Source organism: Sander vitreus, chromosome 21 (assembly GCF_031162955.1).
Source record: "Sander vitreus isolate 19-12246 chromosome 21, sanVit1, whole genome shotgun sequence".
NCBI classification, from domain to species: domain Eukaryota; kingdom Metazoa; phylum Chordata; class Actinopteri; order Perciformes; family Percidae; genus Sander; species Sander vitreus.
The window spans coordinates 20,249,760-20,270,714 of record NC_135875.1 but is presented as its reverse complement, the minus strand read 5'-3'; the positions used below and the strand labels follow the sequence as shown (position 1 = coordinate 20,270,714).

At 41.8% G+C, this 20,955-nt stretch overlaps 1 protein-coding gene and 4 non-coding genes across 5 annotated transcripts in view; 4 read left to right on the top strand and 1 right to left on the bottom strand.

Annotated features, from left to right (window-relative positions):
* The window catches only part of rab26 (RAB26, member RAS oncogene family), a 113,637-nt gene that overhangs the window by 46,224 nt on the left and 46,458 nt on the right, over positions 1-20,955 (bottom strand). Inside the window, exons 4-5 of the mRNA XM_078279163.1 lie at positions 18,640-18,706; positions 536-588 (exon numbers count right to left, since the gene is read on the bottom strand). Coding sequence (XP_078135289.1) covers positions 536-588; positions 18,640-18,706 — 120 coding nt within the window. The remainder of the gene's footprint in view (positions 1-535; positions 589-18,639; positions 18,707-20,955) is intronic.
* On the top strand, positions 19,796-19,868 carry trnar-ccu (transfer RNA arginine (anticodon CCU)). Its single transcript has one exon. It is a non-coding gene; the product is annotated as a tRNA-Arg (tRNA).
* trnam-cau (transfer RNA methionine (anticodon CAU)) lies at positions 19,875-19,946 on the top strand. The gene has a single exon. It is a non-coding gene; the product is annotated as a tRNA-Met (tRNA).
* Positions 20,289-20,361, top strand: trnar-ccu (transfer RNA arginine (anticodon CCU)). The gene has a single exon. It is a non-coding gene; the product is annotated as a tRNA-Arg (tRNA).
* trnam-cau (transfer RNA methionine (anticodon CAU)) lies at positions 20,368-20,439 on the top strand. The gene has a single exon. It is a non-coding gene; the product is annotated as a tRNA-Met (tRNA).

The following is a 20,955-nucleotide window of genomic DNA, read 5'->3' as shown; positions in this document are numbered from 1 at the left end:
GTGCACCCTAATCGCATGCGTGAACCGCCTCAATGTGCTCTTTTGGACACAAAGGCGCAGTGGTTCTACTCCGAGTTCCCTCTGCATATCTGAGCTCTTTTACCCTATCTCTAAGGGTGAGCCAAGCCACCCTACGGCGGAAACTCATTTCGGCTGCTTGGATCTGCAATCTCGTTCTTTTGGTTACTACCCAAAGTTCACGGCCAAAGGTAGGTGAGGGGTTGGAAAGTAGATTGACGGCCTTCGCCTTACAACGGCCACGTGACTGCTGTCGACCTCATGCTCCATTTTACCTTCACTCGCAGAAAGGCCACCCAGATACTTAAACTCCTTCACATTGGGCGGTAATGAGTTACCAACCCGGAGATGTGGTATAAATGAATCAACATTCAATAACTGAAATTTCTTCATGAAACCACTTTTTGGGGATTGACACAAGACAGAAACCAACAGCAGTGAGTTATAGCAAAGAAGGGAAGAAGGGGGGGAGGGGGGGGTGTAAATGACAGACAAGTCTGAGTGTGGTTGTTCTTACCCGGATGTTGTCGAAGGATGCTTTGTTGGTGACATCATAGAGAAGGAGGAGAGCTGTGGAGAGAGAGGAACAAACATTTGAAATGATCCTGTTCTCAACTCTGCTAACAAACCACATTCAGAAATGGGATTTCGAGAGTCATTTGATAATAGAATGTTCAGGGGAACGCGCTTGGGATTATCAATCTGCAGTTTATCTATCTATAAATCAGGATATCTCTGTGCGTGTGTCCCCACACATGCGCAGTACATCAGCGGAGGCGGGGAGTTGCTGCATCTCTAGAACTAGAAGTCTCATTGATCACCGGGCAATCAATCAGCCAAAAAGTGATCATCCGCCAAAAGCTGATTGCCGTCTACCCTACATGCAAATACGCTCTTGCGTAACTTTCCCCAGCCGTTCTGCGCGCTGGTTAAGGCTGAGCCCGACTCTCACCCGTCTCTCGGCCTGGGCCGGGGGGCATGTCGCTACGCACTGTGGTTGCTTCTCCAGCAGGCTGAACTGGGCTCCCTCCTTCCCATGCCCGGGTCACACCGCTAACCTGGATGTGTGACGCCGAATCTCTAGATGAGCCGCAGCCGAGCCGGGGTTAGCTGAAGTCTGGCCGTGTTACTTTGTCACAACACGGCCAAAGTTCACTACCGCTGCCACCATGTTATATTCCGGTCTTAACACTCACAAAGACTCCGGAATATCAGTTTAGTCACCCAACGGGCGATAGTTTATTAAACGTTCTTCTGACGAACATAGAAGTGGGCTCACACACATGGCTACTCTGATACCTCTAGGTGCAACCTCCAAAAACGGTCCGTGCTGTAACACATACACCACAAACAATTCCTATTGTCACACGACTGACTGAACCGCGCTTATAGTTAGATAAAGTTGTGGGGAAAAAAAGACCATGCAATCAGCCCCAACAGGCACGCGCTCCAAATGGGCAATGCACTAGTTTCATTAAATCACAAACATGTCTTATGTCCCATAAAGTCACTGTGTTCACTACTAAGTGCAGATTATTCTTGTTGTCAAAAATTTGCTGCAGTCGTCGTGTCACTGCAGCCTGTGACTAACTACATCAACGCTGATCATGACTAGTGTTCGTGCCACGCTGCCATTAAACCATTGGATGAGAAGCCTCTTCTCTTTTTTTGGTGCTTTAGATTCGCAGATCATGAGTGTCCTGAAAAAGGCAGTAATGTGGGATTTACATAAGACTTGACACGGAGTGAGAAGAACATGAGAGAAGAACAAAATGGAAAATGTGTAACATAATGGTGTTCAAGGTTTTGATGAATCATGGCATGACAAACATAATAAATAAAGCTGTCATAGTCTAGGAACTGCATACGTGACATGTCAGCCAACCAAAATGACTGAATGTTTCCAGCCCTGCCCCCCCCCCGTAATTCTGTCTTTCATCTCTGCCATTGTTTGTCATAAGCAGCAACCCTGCGAATCCATTTCGTTTCAGTCTCCTTGTAATTTCATGAATAGCTTTTCATCCAGCATCACAGAGCAACTATTAGAAATGATTAAAGTGTCTAATGGCTGTTTTTATTTCCTGCTTAAAGCATCAAGGTAGCCTGCACAGTAAATATAGCTGTACAAAAAAACAATAATGGACACAATTGAATAAGATGAAACGCTCTCAATGATTAGAAGCAGGAAGTAGAAAAGGGGGACACCGAGAATTTCCTCGGGCATCTGAAGTGAAACTCTGCCCTGCCTTTCTCACCACCAGAGCCAGTACGCAGCGCCCTGCAGTGTTGTAGTCAAGACCACCTAAACCGAGACCAAGTCATTACCAAGACCAGAGTGTATCGAAACCGAGACAAGACCAAGACCAGACCAAACTACTTAATCATACAGTATATACACAAATAGCTAATATCCCATATCACTATATCCCTTTGGGTGAGGGGTGAAGAGATTTTGGAAGAGTTTTGGTACAAAGGCAGATAGATAACTTTAGCTTGCTAGCTTCGTTAGCGTCACTTACACTTAGCTTACCTTTCTTTATGCTTCCTTACTAAGTGCAGAAAAAAACATTTAGGTGGTCCCAGCTGTGTCGGTTAGCGAAACATTGCAGAATATACACACTGCTGTGCGTTTTCTTTTAGATAGCAAATAAACAATAAAAAAATATAATAAATAAAATCGACGATTAGGCTGAGATCTCCGAGAAAGCCAGACAAGACAAGACCGAGTAAAAATGTGGTCGATTCCGAGACCGAGACCCTCAAAATGGGGTCTTGAGAGTACTCGAGTACTACAACACTGACACCCAGGTTGGACCCTCGGTGATGTGGACACCAAGGTACTTAAAGTCGTCCACCATCTCCACCACGGACCTGTTGATATTAAGGGGCGGCGTAGTTCCTTCCCTTCTTCTTCCCAGAGTCCACTATCATCTCTTTAGTCTTACTGACATTCATGAGTAGGTTGATTTCAGGTCCTCCACTTCTTATATCCAACCTTTTCTTGCTTTAAAATTTATCTGGTAGCGATTTGTGTCAAAACATGGTTCCACCGTGTGATGTTCAACATGAGTTTTTGGATCTTAGCCAAGAGAAGGTCTTCCACTGTCAGCTGAGCAAAGTGCTGAGCGCCACCATTGACCACCGCAGCTGTATCACACCTGACAGCATAACCACGCGTGTGGATTCTAATTACCTTCAACTGCACCATGCTGCCATGCAAGATAATCTCACCTCAGCTATTTTTTTTTAGCACAACCTGCAGGGTGTGCATTTAAAAAAGCTCTGTCAGACAGAAAAACTCAGAACACCTACGAGGGCAATTTTCTCAGCCAGATCAACTTTCCCTTGGAATAATTAGCCTAAGCTAATTACCTCCACAGCAACTCTCCAGAAAATACTTTGGAGAAAGAACAACGGTGAAAAATAAGAGCATGGATTTATTTGCTTGGACTGACGACAAGGTGAAAGGTATATAAACTAGTGCTGTCAGTTAAACGCGTTATTAACGGCGTTAACGCATTTTAACAGCATCAATTTTTTTATTGCGAGATTAACGTTCTTTTTGGCTACCAAACTTTGTAGTTTTTTTCACATGCTGTTGCAACAACTAGTAACGTTAGAAAGACTACAACACCACACCGGATCTAGCTAGACCGGAAACGAAACAACAGGCACGTAGCACACACTTGTTTGGGCTTGCGAGCCGGCCAAAGAGTAGAATGCTAACGTTACGTTTTGAGCGGATGGCGAGCGTGAGACGCCGAAATGGATGCCAATAAGATTCTGAATGGAAAGTTTACTTTTAAAAAGTTGGAGTTTTCAAACCAAACGGGGGCAGGAGTGTTTCCAAATGTCTCTGTTTCAGGGCCTCGGAAATGTTGTAGTATTTTGGACGCGAGCGCAAGCGTAGCAAAAGATATTCATTTTTTAAACCAAAACGTAGTAGTGTAGATGTAGCCTAACCCCTACCTCCTCATCAATTTCTGTCCCAGATCCCTCTCCTCCTACCGTGGCCGCATTTTCACCAATCTATTTTGAATTAAATCCTCTATTTGTTTATTCCAGTCAGACAAGTCCGTGAAGGATGTTTAATGAGTTGTAATCACCGTGAGTGTGGCTTGGCCCTGTCAAACTGAGCAAACACAGAGAGGGTGGGGGGGGGGGTGGGGGTGGGGGTTAGAAAACAAACAAACGGAACGATCTGTCCCACTAGTTAATTCCCTCTCACATGGCTTCTGTGTTTATCAGATACAAGAAAACCAGAGTAAACCACAATAAGTTGCTTTCTTTCACCCTCCACTAATCCAATTACGTCTTACCAAGCGCAGAAGACAGACAAAGCTAGACAACTTTCTCAAAGCAGTAGAGACGCAGAGTTTTGTCATCACAGGCATTTACATTGTGGTTGCAAAACAGTATATACACAAGCCGTTTTTAAGGTCTAATCTGTAGGAATTTCTCCCATCTAGCGTTGACATCATATATCGCAATCAACTCTCTCGCACCGCGCAGTTCAAAGTACGTATTACAGCTACGGTAGCCTTCACGCTTCAAAAAGCCGGTCTCTTGCTCTTTTCAATACCTTTTTTCTTTTTCTGGGCGAAGAAGAAGACTCCTGTTCCTGAAATTTGTATTTTGAATATGTGTGGTCCTCCATGTTTCCTTCTTCAAACTTGCCGGAGCCGGGAAGCTACGATACCCATTAGCAGCATTAGCAGCACCTGTGAGCGAAAACGCGGAAGGCGGAGCAGTATGTCCTGTATGTCCCTTACTGGCTAACGTATTTCAAGATGACGCATGAATATGGAGCGTCTACCCCAGTTCATGCGAATGCAAATGTCAAATTTCAAGCCAAAATTAATACTTGGAATTGATGGTGGTGGTAAATATTCATGAAAAAGGACACGTTTGTGAACGGGCAACGCAGATTTTGATAATGAACAACTAAACACGTTACACCCAGTGTGTAACGTGTTTAGTTGCTTTAAGATAGAGGAAAGAGACACAATTAAACATGGTGCGGATAGTGAGAAAAGAAGGGCAGGAGATACAGACAGACAGAAGACAAAAAGGTGAGTAAGGTTAACCATGAAAAGGAAAATAGACATATTGATGGATAGATTGACCTATAACCTCACCAAGAAACTGTGAGACGAAACCACGATGAGAAGACAAATATATGCTAGTGAGAGAGGCTGACAGAGAATACAAATGCATTCTTTGAGCTTTTGGTAATAATGGCTGTCTTTAGAAGTAGGGTGAAAACGCACACTGGGTTGATAATGTGATTAAGCTTTAGTGCAGGGCAATAAAAAATAAACATGATGAAATAATATGATTCATTTTAGTTTTCTAAGGGTTAAACTGCACCATCTGCTGACCAAAAGCAGAATTTATGGAACCGTCTTCCAATAAAAAGTGCAGTAGTGGTCTAAAACAAAATGGTACCTGCTCGGCTCGCCTCTGCTAGCCTTTTTTGTTTTTCCATTATGAAAAAAAGTACCTGCTAGCTACTAGCTAACAGGTTCTTTTTTTAGTATGAACAAACCCGCCATTTTGAAATAGTTTACCCAGCGTTTTTTTTTTTTGCTGCCTGCAGTCTTCTTCCGTCTTCTGGCTGTGGCAACGGCCACGTACCGAGAATCAAAAACAACAAACCTTCGGTGTTCTGTGCGTGTGACGCGTTAGGTCACGGCAGTTCCTGCGGCGCCGCTATGACAACCAGCCACGCTCGCCTCACGCATGAGGCGGTACTAAATCTGCAATGGAAAATGGACGACGGGGCAGTGCGGCTGAGTCGAGTCGAGCCGAGCAGAGCAGAGCTGGTACTAGTGGGTAAGCGCCATCAGAGAGGCGGGCTTTGGTTAGTCATTCGGTCCACCACGTTGGTCAACTGTTGAACGGATTGCCATGACATTTTTAACAGACGTCCATGTTGCCCAGTGGCCGATTCCTACGGACGTTGATGATCCCGACTCTAGCACTACCAGCAGGTCAAACCTCTCATTTATTCTGTGTAATATCGCATACATATACATATCGTGTATAGCATGACATGCTATGATAGTACATGTATGTACAGACATTAGCGGTTCCCAGAAACTAAATCTGAATTACTTTGTTTGATTTACATTATTTTCTGCTCCCTGTTCTTTGAAACAGAATAACACTTTTACCTCCCTACATGACCCAAATGCAACCCGCCAGCAGACCAATATTACTCACAATATCAACTATCTGAGCCACTACTACATTGACTATCAAAGTTTGTGCAGGAAACCCTAAGCAGGAAGGGATGGAGTTAAGTGATCCATAAGGAGCACTGCCATCCATCATCTCTCTGATGGTTTTTGTGTCAATAATGACCTTAATGGCTGCTCTCCTTCCACTTGAATATAAGTCACATAAACAAGCGATGCACGCAGACATATGCATACAAATGCAAATACATAGGCCTGCAATACACTGCTTTTTTTAATCGGTGATGACTTTCTGGTTTTTCAGAGAATTGATAGCACTTTCATGTCTGTACACTAAATCTGAAGCTAAAGCCAAGATATGGTAAGCTTAGCTTAGCATAAAGACTGAAAACAAGGGGGATACAGCTAACCTGGCTCTGACCAAAGGTAAAAGAATCCACCTAGTATCACCTTTGAACCTCAATAATTAATGAAATTGTTTGAAAATTCCCAAAAAAAGATGATATTCCAACTAAGCTGTTTACGTGGCTAATGAAAGTGAGTATTCCACCAATATTCCTGTTTACATGTAGCCGTGCAAAACAGGATTTTTTCAAAGTTTACCAGCGGCGGCAGACTAGTTGGACCGTGCGAACACAGCGTCCCTCTTTCATTCCTTCAACAGGCTTCTTGAAAAGGTCGGCGTAGCGATGTGTGCGCATATCCAAAAACCTGTTGATATCCAAGTCTTAATCATGTTTAAAAGTAGCTGTGTTTCTCCTTCTCATCGGGTCTGCAGCCTTGCAAACTGTTGGCTGGTTGGTTTGTGTACAGCAACCATAGCAACTCAGAGAGCTGACCATAAGCCGTAAACAGGCAAGAGGCTGTAAACTGCGGTAAAAACCCAGATTGAGACGCATATTCCAAATGCGCCATATACATGTCCAAAGAATGTCTTTAAAACCCGAATAATACCGGATAGCCCACGTCTTAATCAGAAAATGCTATATTTTGGAAAAAGGCCTTAGTCAGAATATCCAACCGGAATATGCTATTTACATGACATGTATCAAATTCAGAATAATAGTGGAATATTGGTGTGCATGTAAACACACTGAATGTTTCAGCACATAACTCCCTGTAAAAAAACATGGCTTGCCAATTTGGATAACTTTGTACGGAGCTAGGCTAGCTGTTTCCCCCTGCTTCCAGTATTTGTGCTAAGCTATGCTATTCACCTGATGCCTCCAGCTTCATATCTAGTGTACAGTATTTACTCTCGTTAAGAAACCAAATATTACCATATTTCCCAAAATGTCTATGTCTAACTATTCATTTAGCTGACAAAACCTATGTACTTTAGCTATTGTGACAAAAATTAAGTTGGATTTCAGAGGTGACTTTCACAGATTTACATGCACACAAAAAATCCTGCCAGAATATTTCTGTCAACTTGCAAATGGCAGCTACATTTAAACCCCCTTTTCTGCTCCATTACTGCCTTGAAAAGTGTGTGTGTGTGTGTGTGTGTGATATGTGACTGATGAGTTTCACTCTGTTCCCTCAGGCAAGTTGCTGCCCCTGCACTGATGTTACAGTATGACAAAATGAGAGGTAGCGTCCCCTCCTTCCATCACGTCCATTATTCCTGTGACAGATCCAGCAGCAGTTGTCATTTCTACCTCTTCTCCTAGCTAAGCACAACCTGCGGGGCTCCATTTTTGAAAGCGGTGGATCGCTCACGATGACCAGCGATTACTAAATGCTCCAGGCGTAGTGACAGCTGAGTGCATTAATATTTAAAACCCCTTTTTTCTCCCCAGATAAAACGGTGAAGAGAAATGAACAGGTAAAGCATGTGGAATATGATAGCCGGATGAATATTTGAAGAAGATGAAGTGAGACAGATATTATAGTGTATAGACAATAAGCTCAATGGAGAGTAGGCTATAAGCAGGGAGATACTGTACATTTGCACGCATATACACACACACACACCCTTTCGAGCCTTCTCTCCACTCACTTTACACTGATGTGCTTGAGAATAAAGCCTGCGAAAATGCATTTGGCTGTGACTTTGCACATCCGCTTTAATATGCAGGAAGCTAGTAAGATATGTGTGTGTGTGTGTGTGTGTGTGTGTGTGTGTGTGTGTGTGTGTGTGTGTGTGTGTGTGTGTGTGCGCGTGTAAAGAAAAAGACAGAGAGAGAGTTTGATGATGGATGGCACAGCTCACGGCTCTCCCTATAGTGGAGCAGTACCTTCAGCGTTTTGTTTCCAATTGCCGTTTCCCTCTTGTCCATCCATCTACCTCTTTCCTTTCCCCTTCTTTTTCCCTCCCATCTTTTCTTTTCCATCATTTCCCTCAATCCCTTCATACTGTCCCCGCTCAACTCTTGATCAGCGTTCCCTCTGCCGCTGTCCATTCCTCCTGCCTCAGACGGGACAGGCTTCGCCCCCACAAGCTGCTGAGTGAGGGAGGCCTCCAGTCGCTCATTAGTGATGAAAGCAGTGACCCAAGAACACGGAATAGAGGGAATAAAAAATGAGCGCCGAAATAATAAGGTAATGACGCTGATTGAATATGCAACGGATGTAGTCTCTCTTTTACACTGTGCTCTCTCTGTATACTTTCTTTCCTTTTTCATTTCATTTCATTCCATTTTATTTCATCTCTCTCTTATTTTTAATAATGTTAATCTGTGTTTTTATTTTTAACCAAAAGCCCTACTAGGGACAAGTGTCGTGAATTAGCTTCAGGTAAAAACAAATATGATACATCCATTAGATGACTGTTCAAGCTTATCTATGTCAAGAATACTCTCTTTTTGGGTCAAATGTTATGATTAGCTGAAAGCCAATTCTTTCTTTGTAAATCATTTCTGTTCAGTGTAGCGGCGTCTGTGTCCATGTTTTTCGTCCACCCCCGCAATCCAAAAATAAGCACATCATGCCTGTGTGTTCAGATTTGAGTAATGACGCTGAGAAGTAGTGTAACTCTTTACGAAACTGTAGAAATCTGTCCTAATTAAGGACCTAATAAGTCCTTATTGCTCCAACTGCTGACTGTGTGGCCAAATCATCAGGCTAAACTACAATAACTGAGTTCACGCTGTTTTTTTTTTTTTTTTTTTAAAAACACCAGCACGCGCCTGTCCCTTTCACTTCGCGCACTCTCTTTGCCTCATGGCTCTCCTCCACGCAACCTCTGGGAATACTCGCCTGACAGTTTGAAAACCTCTGATAGACCAATTTAAATGAGACACTGAAATATTAAACTCCACTCCTCTTCCCATATTTATGACTTCCTTATTCAATAAATCATCACAGCATTCATTTTAAAGTGCTCATATTATGCTTTTTGGCTTTTCCCCTTTCCTTTATTGTGTCATATATCTTTTTTGTGCACGTAATAGGTTTACAAAGTGAAAAAAGCCCAAAGTCCACCCCAAAGGGACTTACCATCTCCAACAGAAAACACTGTTCACAAACTGCTCCAAACAGCTCTATTGTAGTCCAGCCTTTACTTCAGAGACAAACGTGCGTCACTTTGTAACACGTTATAATGCTCACCTAGCTGCTAGCGTGGCACGTCCTCATACTCTGCTTCTGACTGGCTAGTAGTCCTTACCTAGCTACTGAGCATGTGCGACTCCCAACAAAGATGGAACAGAAGTGTGATGTCTCACTCTGTAGCTAAAACAGAGAGCTCAACACACAGGGTGAAAAGAGGAGCTGCAGCAATGTGCAGTACAACAAATATATGGTGTTTTCTTTATTTAATATATATGTTTATTACATTTTCAAAGGTAAAACAAGTATATATATATATATATGACAGAAACAAACATAACCTACATACAACATAAACATACATTTGGCTCACACATACATTTAAATTTGAATTTATACAGGCGAGAGATTCAGGAGTCATCCTATACAAATAAAATAATCAAGTAAAATAAAAGTAAAATGAACCAAGTGTACATTGCCATGCATAATACGTTCATATAGTCAAAGAAAGGTACACAGAGACAAAAACATATTAATTAAATGCTGGGATGTCATTTACGAGGCAGAGCGTGCTCAGCTACAAACCCTCTTGCAAGAATAGTAGAAATATTTAAACCAACATATGACAAAAAGGGTTCCCATGTTTTATGAAACACATCATCTTTGCTGTGTAGCTTACACGTCAGATAGTCCAGAGCAACATATTCAAGAGTCACCCTTTGCCATTGAACCTTGGATGGAACTTTATCCGTTATCCAATTTAAGAGAATACACTTCCTGGCACAGAAAGCAAGTGTTTGATGACGTTTTCTTCTAAATTTATCAGTAATGGACAAATCAGATATGCCAAGTAACAAACATAAGGGATTATTATTTCTATTAGTAGATAGAATCTTATTGATTTCCTGCCCAATGACCTGCCAGAACCGCTGCACTTTTCGACAATACCACAAACAATGTGTAAGACTACCAGTTTCTATTTTACACTTGGGGCACAGTGGAGATGAATTAGAGTTGAATTGATGGCGTTCAGAGGGAGATATATGGGCCCTGTGTAGGAGCTTCAGTTGCATGGCTCTCACTCGGTTACAGCGTTTTTGCACTCCTCCAAGCATCACTCCAACCATCATCTGTGATAGTAACGTTAAGTTCTTTTTCCCATAAGCTCATAAGGTGTTTGTGGTGTTATATCCCTTAAGGATATTATAGAATAAACGGATAGATTTACCAGATTTCTGTAGAAAAGAGCTGTCTCTCTACATGTGTAACATTTTGACACTGAGGGATTGTAGTATCCTTTGTAATGAAGTTTCTTATTTGCAAATATCGAAAGAAGTCCTGTTGCTGAATGTGATATCCCCTTTTCAACTGATTAAAGGACATCATGGTAGAAACTTCCAGTAGTTTGTGTAAAGTAGACAGATATTCCTTTATTTACCCAAATCCGGAAGCTATTGTCCATCACTCCAGGAGGGAAATCAGGGTTATCGCATATTGAAGTAAAGACAGAGGTGAATCGAGATCTGCCCTCTAATTTTCTAATGGCATGCCATGCCTTAACTGTAGAAATCGTAATTGGGTTGGTACAAGCAGACTTCAAAGATGTATTTTTCCTAATAAACAAAAGATTACTTAAAGGGTATCTGGACATTGAACTCTCTACATCCAACCAGAGAGATGTGGCCTCACTACCCAGCCAGTCAGCTATAGTATGTAGATGAACACTCAGCTGGAATTTCCTAATGTCTGGGAGATCAACGCCCCCTTCTGTGGAAGACAAACATAACGTAGCTATTTTGAGGCGTGGTTTCTTCTTAGACCATATAAAGGAACTAAACCAGCTATTTAGCTGCTTGATGGTCTTATGGAGGAACATAACTGGGAGCATTTGTATTGGGTAAAGTAGCCTGGGGAGGATGTTCATTTTCAGCAGTGCAACACAGCCTAGCCAGGAAATTGGGAGAGTGTTCCATCTCTCAAGGTCCAACCTTATACGCTCAAATATGGGTGGGAAATTTGCTTTATACAATTGGTCAAAGGAGGGTGTTATACGTATCACCAAATATACAAAGCCTTCTGGTGACCACTTAAAAGGAAAGGAAGATGGAGTTTTGGGTATTTGTTTCAGACTGCCTAGTGGCATTACTTCTGATTTACTGTAATTTATCTTGTAGCCAGAAAAAGTACTAAACATATTGATGGTCTCAATAAGAGCTGGGATAGATACCTCAGGCTTAGTCAAAACAATCAAGACATCATCAGCATACAGAGTAATCTTGTGCTGCCTCGTGCCAATGGTGAGACCATGTATATTTTCTTTGCTCCTGATTGCCTCAGCGAGAGGCTCAATCGCCAGGGCAAAGAGCAAGGGTGACAGAGGGCATCCTTGCCTTGTACCTCTTAAAATTTGGAAGTTAGAAGAACACAACCTGTTTGTAAGCACTGCTAAGAGGGGATTCGTATAAAGTAACTTTATCCAGTTTATACATTTTTCACCCAAGCCAAATTTATGTAGTATGTAAAACAAGTATGGCATTTACACGCGGTCAAATGCTTTCTCCACATCCAGAGAAAGCACCAGACCATTCAAAGACTGCTGTTGAAAAGCTTGAATTGTATTTAGTAATCTGCGCATGTTATTGTATGAATTGCGACCTTTGATGAAACCAGTTTGGTCGTCGTTTATAAGAACAGGGAGTAAGCTTTCTAGTCTTGTTGCTAATATTTTAGAGAGGAGCTTCAAATCAACATTCAACAGGGAGATGGGCCTGTATGATGCACAGTCCTCTGGGATTTTGCCCTTTTTTTAAATTAGAGAGATATGCACTTCTCTCAGAGACTGCGGTAAAATACCTTTCTTAAAAGAGTCATTAAACATATTTAGAAGCGGGTCAATCAATAAGTCATGGAACTCTTTGAAGAATTCGCTACTGAATCCATCCGGACCCGGAGCTTTGCCAGATTGTAACCCTTTAATAGCATCAAGAACTTCCTTCTTAGATATAGAAGCTTGGAGAGATGTTTTTTGGTCAGCAGATAAACTAGAAAAGTCGAGAGAAGAGAAAAAAGCATCAATTTTTTCAGTTGTATCAGTTTGCAGTTCAGATTTATAAAAAATTTCATAGAAGGTTTTAAACCTATTGTTGACGGTTATGGTGTCGAAATCCTGTTTACCCAAGCTGTCTGTAACTGAGGAAATAATGTGGGAATCTGCTTTTTTCTTCGCCAGATATGATAAATATATCCCTACTTTATCTCCATGCTTATACATTTTCTGTCTAGCAAGTCTGATTTTACCTTCTGCATCTTTATTTAATAGTAAGTTCAAGGTGCATCTTAATGCAGAAATCTCTTTAAGCTTCTGTGCAGATGGGTTTTTGATATATTCTTTCTCAGCATGTTTCAGTTTGGACTCTAAGATTTTTCTATGTTCGTTCTGTCTTCGCCTCCTAGTGGATATATATGATATAATAAGACCTCTTGAAAAAGCTTTGGATGTTTCCCACAGCAACGACGGGTCATTGGTGGAAGCTGAATTAACAGATAGAAAAGACTGAAATTCCTCTCTAAAGTAGGATATGAATTTATGGTCTGTCAGGATAGAAGGATTGAACTTCCAGTGTCTAGTTTGGTTGACTGGGTTCCTTAAATGATATTGTATAGACACAGCAGCGTGATCAGAAACAACTATATTTCCTATAGAGCTAGAGATAACTGACTGCAGAATAATTCTTGGGAGAAGGAAGTAATCAATCCTAGTATAACATCTGTGGACATTTGAAAAAAAAAGTATACTCTTTCTCAACCAAGTGCTCTCCACACATCTATATACTCTGGGTCTTCACAAAGTGCTGAGACGATTTTAGCTTGAGGTGAAAGAAATGATTTTCCAGGTGGAGATTTATCCATAATGGGATTTAAATAACAATTAAAATCTCCCCCAAAAAACGTGTTTCTAATGTTAAGATCTATCACTTCAGAGAAAGACGTAGTCAGGAGATTACTTGGGTATCCAGGTGGGTTATAAATATTCATTATAGCAATTTCTTCCCCGTGAAGTACGCCTCTCACTATCACATAGCAACCTGCTGAGTCTTTTGTACAGTCTAGAAGTTTGAATGGTAAATTTCTCTGGATTAAGATGGCCACACCTCTACTCCTTGAAGTGAAGGATGAAAAACAAACCTGTCCAAATCCTCCCTGTTGTAATTTTAGATGCTCACTGTCATTTAAGTGTGTTTCTTGCAACGGTGCTATGTCAACACATTCCCTTTTAAGATAAGTTAGAATCTTTTTCCGTTTGACAGGTGTGTGTGAACACCATTTACGTTCCAGGTGCATAACTTCAAAACTGACATAGTTACTGACTATGAAATAAAATAATGCCCGAACACATATCGCCCGTAAAGTAGTCTGTAACAGAGTGAGCCAAATAGAACCAGAACATAACACAATAATGGTTATAACAGAAAAAAGCACACTTTGCCGAACATTGGCATTAAACATAGACACAGTTATATGGTGTTTTCTGAAAATTAAACCACATAAACCTATTCTGGTACAACCTCTAACTAAAATTATGAACCTGAAAATGAGCATAATATGAGCACTTTAAGATAATCAGATTTAGGATTAACAGTTCTTTGAAACAGAAACAGTTTGGAATGTTGAATCGTTGTAATTACTACAATAATAGGAGTCTAACCGTACACAGAAGTCACGGTTCGGTTCATACCCCGGTTTAGAAATCACGGTTCTGTGCGAGTATGGCACAGTCGCAAAAAAAACAACACAAACAACACAAACAACAAGTAAAACAAGTGTCAAAGACTTAATCCTCTTGCTGGGGACTGGTGACATTTTGCCTACTGGCAACGTTGGAAAACTATTGTCATAAACATTGTTTAAGACATTGTAAGCATCCAAACATTTATCGTCCCGGTGATTGGCACATCTGGGTGATGCTGTCGAATGTGCTACAACAGTGGAGCAACGTCGACGCCGCCGTCCCTGTCTTACACACAACTCTCTCTCTTTCTCAGGTTCTGTTGTAGCACACAGGGAGACGGGTCTCCCAAGCTCCAGCGCTTTATTTGCCCTGTGTGACTGTGTGACTGACTCGCACAGCAATCAACTTATAGATCTTAAGGTCTCCGCGCGGAACTTGCGCTTGTGAACTTTGATTCCGCGTTACGTGCATCAATCTGTATTGTGCGTGCGGACTGTGACCCCTGTACCATAAAGGTTGGGCATGAATACACAGACCGTTACAGCCCTATACAATACCAATGATTCTTAGCCACTGCACACTGTAAAAACATAATGGGAGCTGTAGTTGTAAAATATTGAAAATATAACAATTTAGTTGTTGACATTGATCAGGTTTTTAGGTCTCTTTTGTGTTTTCACAAATTTCAATTTCCTATGCACCTGTCTAGCGGGTTAAACAACAACATATTTGATGTTTCATCTTGGTTCAAACTTCAAATTCCCGCTTAGGTTTCGATATAGACAACCCAAAGGAATATGTCCCATTTTTCTCAGTAAGACGTTAAAAGAAATCATCAATATTCATTGAGTTACAGACAGTCTGTCGGGTCTTTTTTTTCTGCGATTAGGTATTGGGAAAGGACATTGGAGGAGTTCCATTTCAAGCTGAAATGTGCATCATTTGAAAATGTGACATCTATGTTACAAAGTGACTGATCACACAGAGTTAATGGTAGAGATGGTTCACTAGTCATTCCTTAGGAATACAATCATTTTACACATCTACATTACAGGTGCTGTAGGTAAGATCCAGGACTTAGCCAAAAAACTGAACATCGACAACTTCTCAGTCCCTCCCCCCTTTCCGCTAAAGCCCAAAACGGTCTCCTAAGCCCCTCCCCCACAAGGGAGAATGAATGCGTGTGCCTGAGCAGTGATTGACACGCAGTTAGACACCCCCCTCCCCCTGGCCCTGATTGGATTTTTGCAAATCTCACTACAGGCTGTAGGTGGAGCCAGAGGAGCTGGATTTCTTTTTAAATGACCTGCTTCATGTAGTTCTACTGGAACATAGGGTCAGTTTCAGCAAATATGACAGAAAGTTAGTTTTATAAGTCTTACCTACTGCACCTTTAAGTAGTGACGTGCCTGCACATCATTTGTCATAAAGCAGGGGTCTTCAACGTTTTTTAGGCCAAGGACCCCTTAGCTAAAAGAGTAGGGACCCCCTACGACATATACTGTATCAAATTAAGTTGCATTAAACTGGGCTTTGTGGATGAACATTAATGGCACTGAATCCTTAAACCTACACTGTGTAATTTTTTGAGTTGATTTTTAACAAAAAACCCTTAAATATGTGCTCATTCATGTGTAATTACGTCCACCAACTAATCAAAGTATTCTCGTAAGCGTAGAATCTGTCATATCTATGACAGATTATCTGCCTTAGTCCTCATAAATCCACCAGAGTTTAAAATTACAACACAAAAAAAGCGGAAGGTGAGGGACATCCGGCCGAAATGAGGGACATCCAGCAAATCTTCCGGCGGGACCTGAACAATCCCGGAAATGAAACGTTGTCGATATAAACTATACCATAGCTGACCTTGCGCTACCCCCTGAATTTGCGAGTGTATAAAAAGGGGATTTGCGAAAAAATACATTTCAGCTGTGTGGATCTGCAAATAATGAAAGTAATAATACATTTTGACTGAAGTAGGTCAAAGTTGGATCACAAACTCGGTTTGATGAACACGTACAACAAACAGCTTGGGCAGTAATTTCAACATTTACTTTGGTTTTTAACTTTTCTCTGAAACTTGTATGATTGACTTCTCCTGCTTGCCCTATTTGACTTTCTTTTTTTTTTTTTTTTTTTTTTTAGAAATGGTACTGCATTTCCACATCAGAGCAATTAACAGGATTGATTGCCAAGACTACAAAGATAAGTTTTGAAACTGCAATTTCCCAGTAACGTCCGAAATCTCTGTTTGTCTCCATGTTTGCTGCCAATCTTTCGGTGCTGTGGTTTTTTTTCTTACTCACTCTCTGCATCAGATGATTCATGCCAGGTATGAGTTACTAAATACAGGGTGATGTGGGATATATATCAGAGAGAGAAACAGCCCACAAAGCAGACATGTATTCATGACGATGGATGGTGACTCATTTGCTGTAGAAGAATCTATTTTAGCTTAAGTAGTGACATAACCGGCAGTCTGGAGATGTTCCTGTTGCTGGCAGCCTGTGCACTTGACAATTACATTGACACTTGTGGTGACTTTTCAGTTTAGCACCTTATGTGCTCAAATCTTTTTCTCAACTAATAGCAGATGCCGGTGGAGCTGTTATAGTGAGGGTCTCCAAAGAAATATCTGTAATTGAAAGAGCCCAGCATATGCGCTTGGCTAATGTTTGATGAAAGAGGAGATGAAAAATACTAGAAAGCAAAATGTAAATCTACATAATCAGTGATTCTGATTGCTCTCGTTCTGCCGGATGTCACTCTTTTCAGATGTTCGTTTTCGGATGTCTGGTACCTTCTGCTTTCTTTGTGTTGGCATTCTAAACTCCGGTGGATTTCTGAGGACTACGGTTAACTGCTCCTCAGATCTCTGCAGGGTAAATCCAGACAGCTAGCTAGACTATCTGTCCAATCTGAGTTTTCTGTTGCAGGACTAAAACAACTTTTGAACGTACACATGTACCACCAAAACAAGTTCCTACCCGAGGCTATTTTGCAGCGGCACCGTGGCTCCGTACGGCGCTTAGCACCGCCCAAGACAATTGTGATTGGTTTAAAGAAATGCCAATAAACCAGAGCCAGAGTTTTTCTCCCATCCCAGAATGCTCCGCTGCACTGTGGAGGAAGGTCTGGCAATGCGAGACTAGATGCCGGGGCACTGTAAATTGTTATTGTTATTGTCTATTTTAAGACATCGGACTTGCTCAATTCTACATGTCGATGCTCAGAAACGAGGCAGAGCCCTCTAATTGTCGGATCGTTACATTTCAAAGTCAGTCACGGAAAAAAACGTCCGTTAGAATTGACAGCTTTAGTGACAGCTGCATTGGGGTTGCTTCCTCTCCCTTGGTCCTGCACATCAAGACTGAATGAGCTTCATTTAAAAGACAGTAACAGATGGATAACTCGCAGGAACTGGCCCGAGGCTCCCCGGGTGCCTTGTTAAAGATCAGCGAGGGTAAACTGTTGCACTGACAGATCCGGATAACACCGGGCAACGGGCCAGCATACACATGCAATTACAATTATGTATGTAATCACCCATTCAAAACATATTTTCACACTTATACAAACCTGAACACACATTGAATACCACACACACTCATACGTAAAGGTGCAACGGGATCACATACACAACAACCACCCATTACAATGCTATTTTGCACGCAGCTGTATAGATTCATTGTTCTGCGACGCCTGCCCATTCAGGTTGGCCTGAGGCCCACTGCTATCTGTGCTCAGTGGGGTTGTTTTCCGAGATATAACTGCTACACACACACACACACACACACACACACACACACACACACTCAGACACACAGGCACACACGGGAATAGTTCATAGCTATCCCACACCTGCTGTGTGAGAGGCAGGCTCATTTTCCCACCCAATGGTTAGCCTCTTGCTTAAGGGAACACCTGCACAGTAAATGCCTGCGCGCGCACACACACACATACACACACACTAGTCACTATCAAATCAGCTGCGGCGTTTGGGGTGTTTTTTTGCTATACCAACAGGAAAGAGGGGGCAACAGGGTAAAAACATACGTTTGAAGACAACAAAAGGCAATGAACCATCGGTCACGCAGTCTGGCTGTGTCAGGAGAAATTAAAAGATAGGTAAGGTAGAGAGGAAGATGTCAGACACAATCAAACAGGCTCATAGAAACAAACATGATGGAATCCTACCGTTAGCATCGCGGTAGTAAGCATGTGTGACGCTCCGGAAACGCTCCTGTCCAGCAGTGTCCCAAATCTAGACAGGAAGAACAACAGGGTTATATCATTAACATCAAATACCATAATAGTGAGCATGTCTCTGTCAGCCAACTTTTTTCTGATTCAAAAACATTCTAAAACATCCTCCAAGCGTGACTACAACTCATTTTTACAAATGCTGAAGAGGTGTTTGTGGTGCTGTAGTTCAAGTGACTCTGCATTTAATTAAAAGGGTTTTTCTTTGAAAATATAAATGCAAAGATGTAAGCTAAGCAGCCAAATAGGATTGTGGTAGACCAAAACGACGGTCTGACGTGAAATGTTTCCTTATCGTACTTACAATACTGAGACTAACACCTGTGCTTTGCATTGCATGCTTTTCACACAGAGTATGTAACAATGACTGGATGTTATGAAGGGCATTTACAGTTTTATCTTATCCCCCATGTTATTCCTTTATGCTACAGTGGGAACTCTGGTACTTTTGCTCCGTCATTGTTTTCTTGCTTCATTATTTCACATCTGGTCACTACTTCACACTTCCCTTACAGCCCACATGCAGACACCAGACCATGATGTAATTGTTGATGTAAATCTGGTGTGATTAAATTGGATTCGTCCCAAATATTCCTGTAATATATTACAGGTAGAAAATGAACATATAGGCGACTGGAAGGGTTGTAGCCTAGTTGATTGTAACCACAGTGCAGGCTGTATTTTCACGTTTTTGTCTCTGAACTAACGTTCTCTCTTTGTAACGCTACTAGGGAGCTGCATTATACCCTATATGAGATTTGAATGTGCCCATTGAGCAGAAGGTCGATATCAGCATAATTCCCAGCTCAAAGTAAAATGCAACGAGCTGATTCATTGCGCTTGGCAGCGGAGTGTAAATAGACACATGGCTCAGAAGGAATGGAAGAAGAAAGGTTTTGCGAGGTAACGTAAAACATATTGCGAGGGAACGCAAAGAATTACGAGGGCACGCAAAACTTATTGCGAGGGAACGAAAAAGTAGGGCCATTGTTGTGTTAATTTAAAAGCACACCTTTTGCCTCCCATACTGTTGCTTTATAGTGACATTTCACCAGATATTCCCAGAACTGGTAAATCACTGGAATGTACAGCCCCAGTGGCCTAATGGATAAGGCACTGGCCTCCTAAGCCAGGGATTGTGGGTTCAAATCCCATCTGGGGTGATTTTCAGCAGAGTGGCGCAGCGGAAGCGTGCTGGGCCCATAACCCAGAGGTCGATGGATCGAAACCATCCTCTGCTAACGGCCTTTTAATGGCCCCTGAGTGACATAGTTGTAGTCCTTCTAAAGGGTAATCCAACACCAGTAGTACAAGAGAGGAACAGTGATATACCCGCAAGGAAAATTTGGTTATAGCACCTGCAACAAGTGATATTATTGTGCCAAATCATGTTCCTGGGGTTTACTGTCCATATTCTAAGACAAATTAGCATCCACTTTCCTGTCAGGATCCTGATTCCAAATAATAATCTTTAAAGTCAAATCTGATTGGCCTTTATCTCATGTCATTTTTCCTCCCACAGTGTTGCTGTATGGTGGCATTTGCTCTATTTGGCCAGAACTGGTAAATCTGCTCAACGTAAAGCCCCAGTGGCCTAATGGATAAGGCACTGGCCTCCTAAGCCAGGGATTGTGGGTTCGAGTCCCATCTGGGGTGATTTTCAGCAGAGTGGCGCAGCGGAAGCGTGCTGGGCCCATAACCCAGAGGTCGATGGATCGAAACCATCCTCTGCTAACGGCCTTTTAATGGCCCCTGAGTGACATATCTGTAGTTCTTCTGAAGGGTAATCCAACAAGAGAGGAACAGTGATATACCTGCAAGGAAAATTTGGTCACAGCACCCGCAAAAAGTGATATTATTGTGCCAAATCATGATTTGATTTTCAGCAGCGGAAGCGTGCTGGGCCCATAACCCAGAGGTCGATGGATTGAAACCATCCTCTGCTAACGGTATTGTTACTGTCTTCCACAGCTTTCTGAGTGACATATTTGTAGTCACTCTCAAAGCATAATCCAAAAAGAGTTTATGATCTTCAATTCAGGATTTGAAGTAATGTTACTGCACTTACTACTGTTACTGCAAATTTATAGGGAAAGTTACCTTAAAGTGCATTGTAAAAACATTGATGGTAATGTCACATATTTTACAAGACTTATCTGATTTATGATTGCTTTAATGTGAATCTTTCTTTGTTGTTCATCAATATCTAAGCAATGGCTCATTTGACCGCAGTTAACTGAACTATTAAAA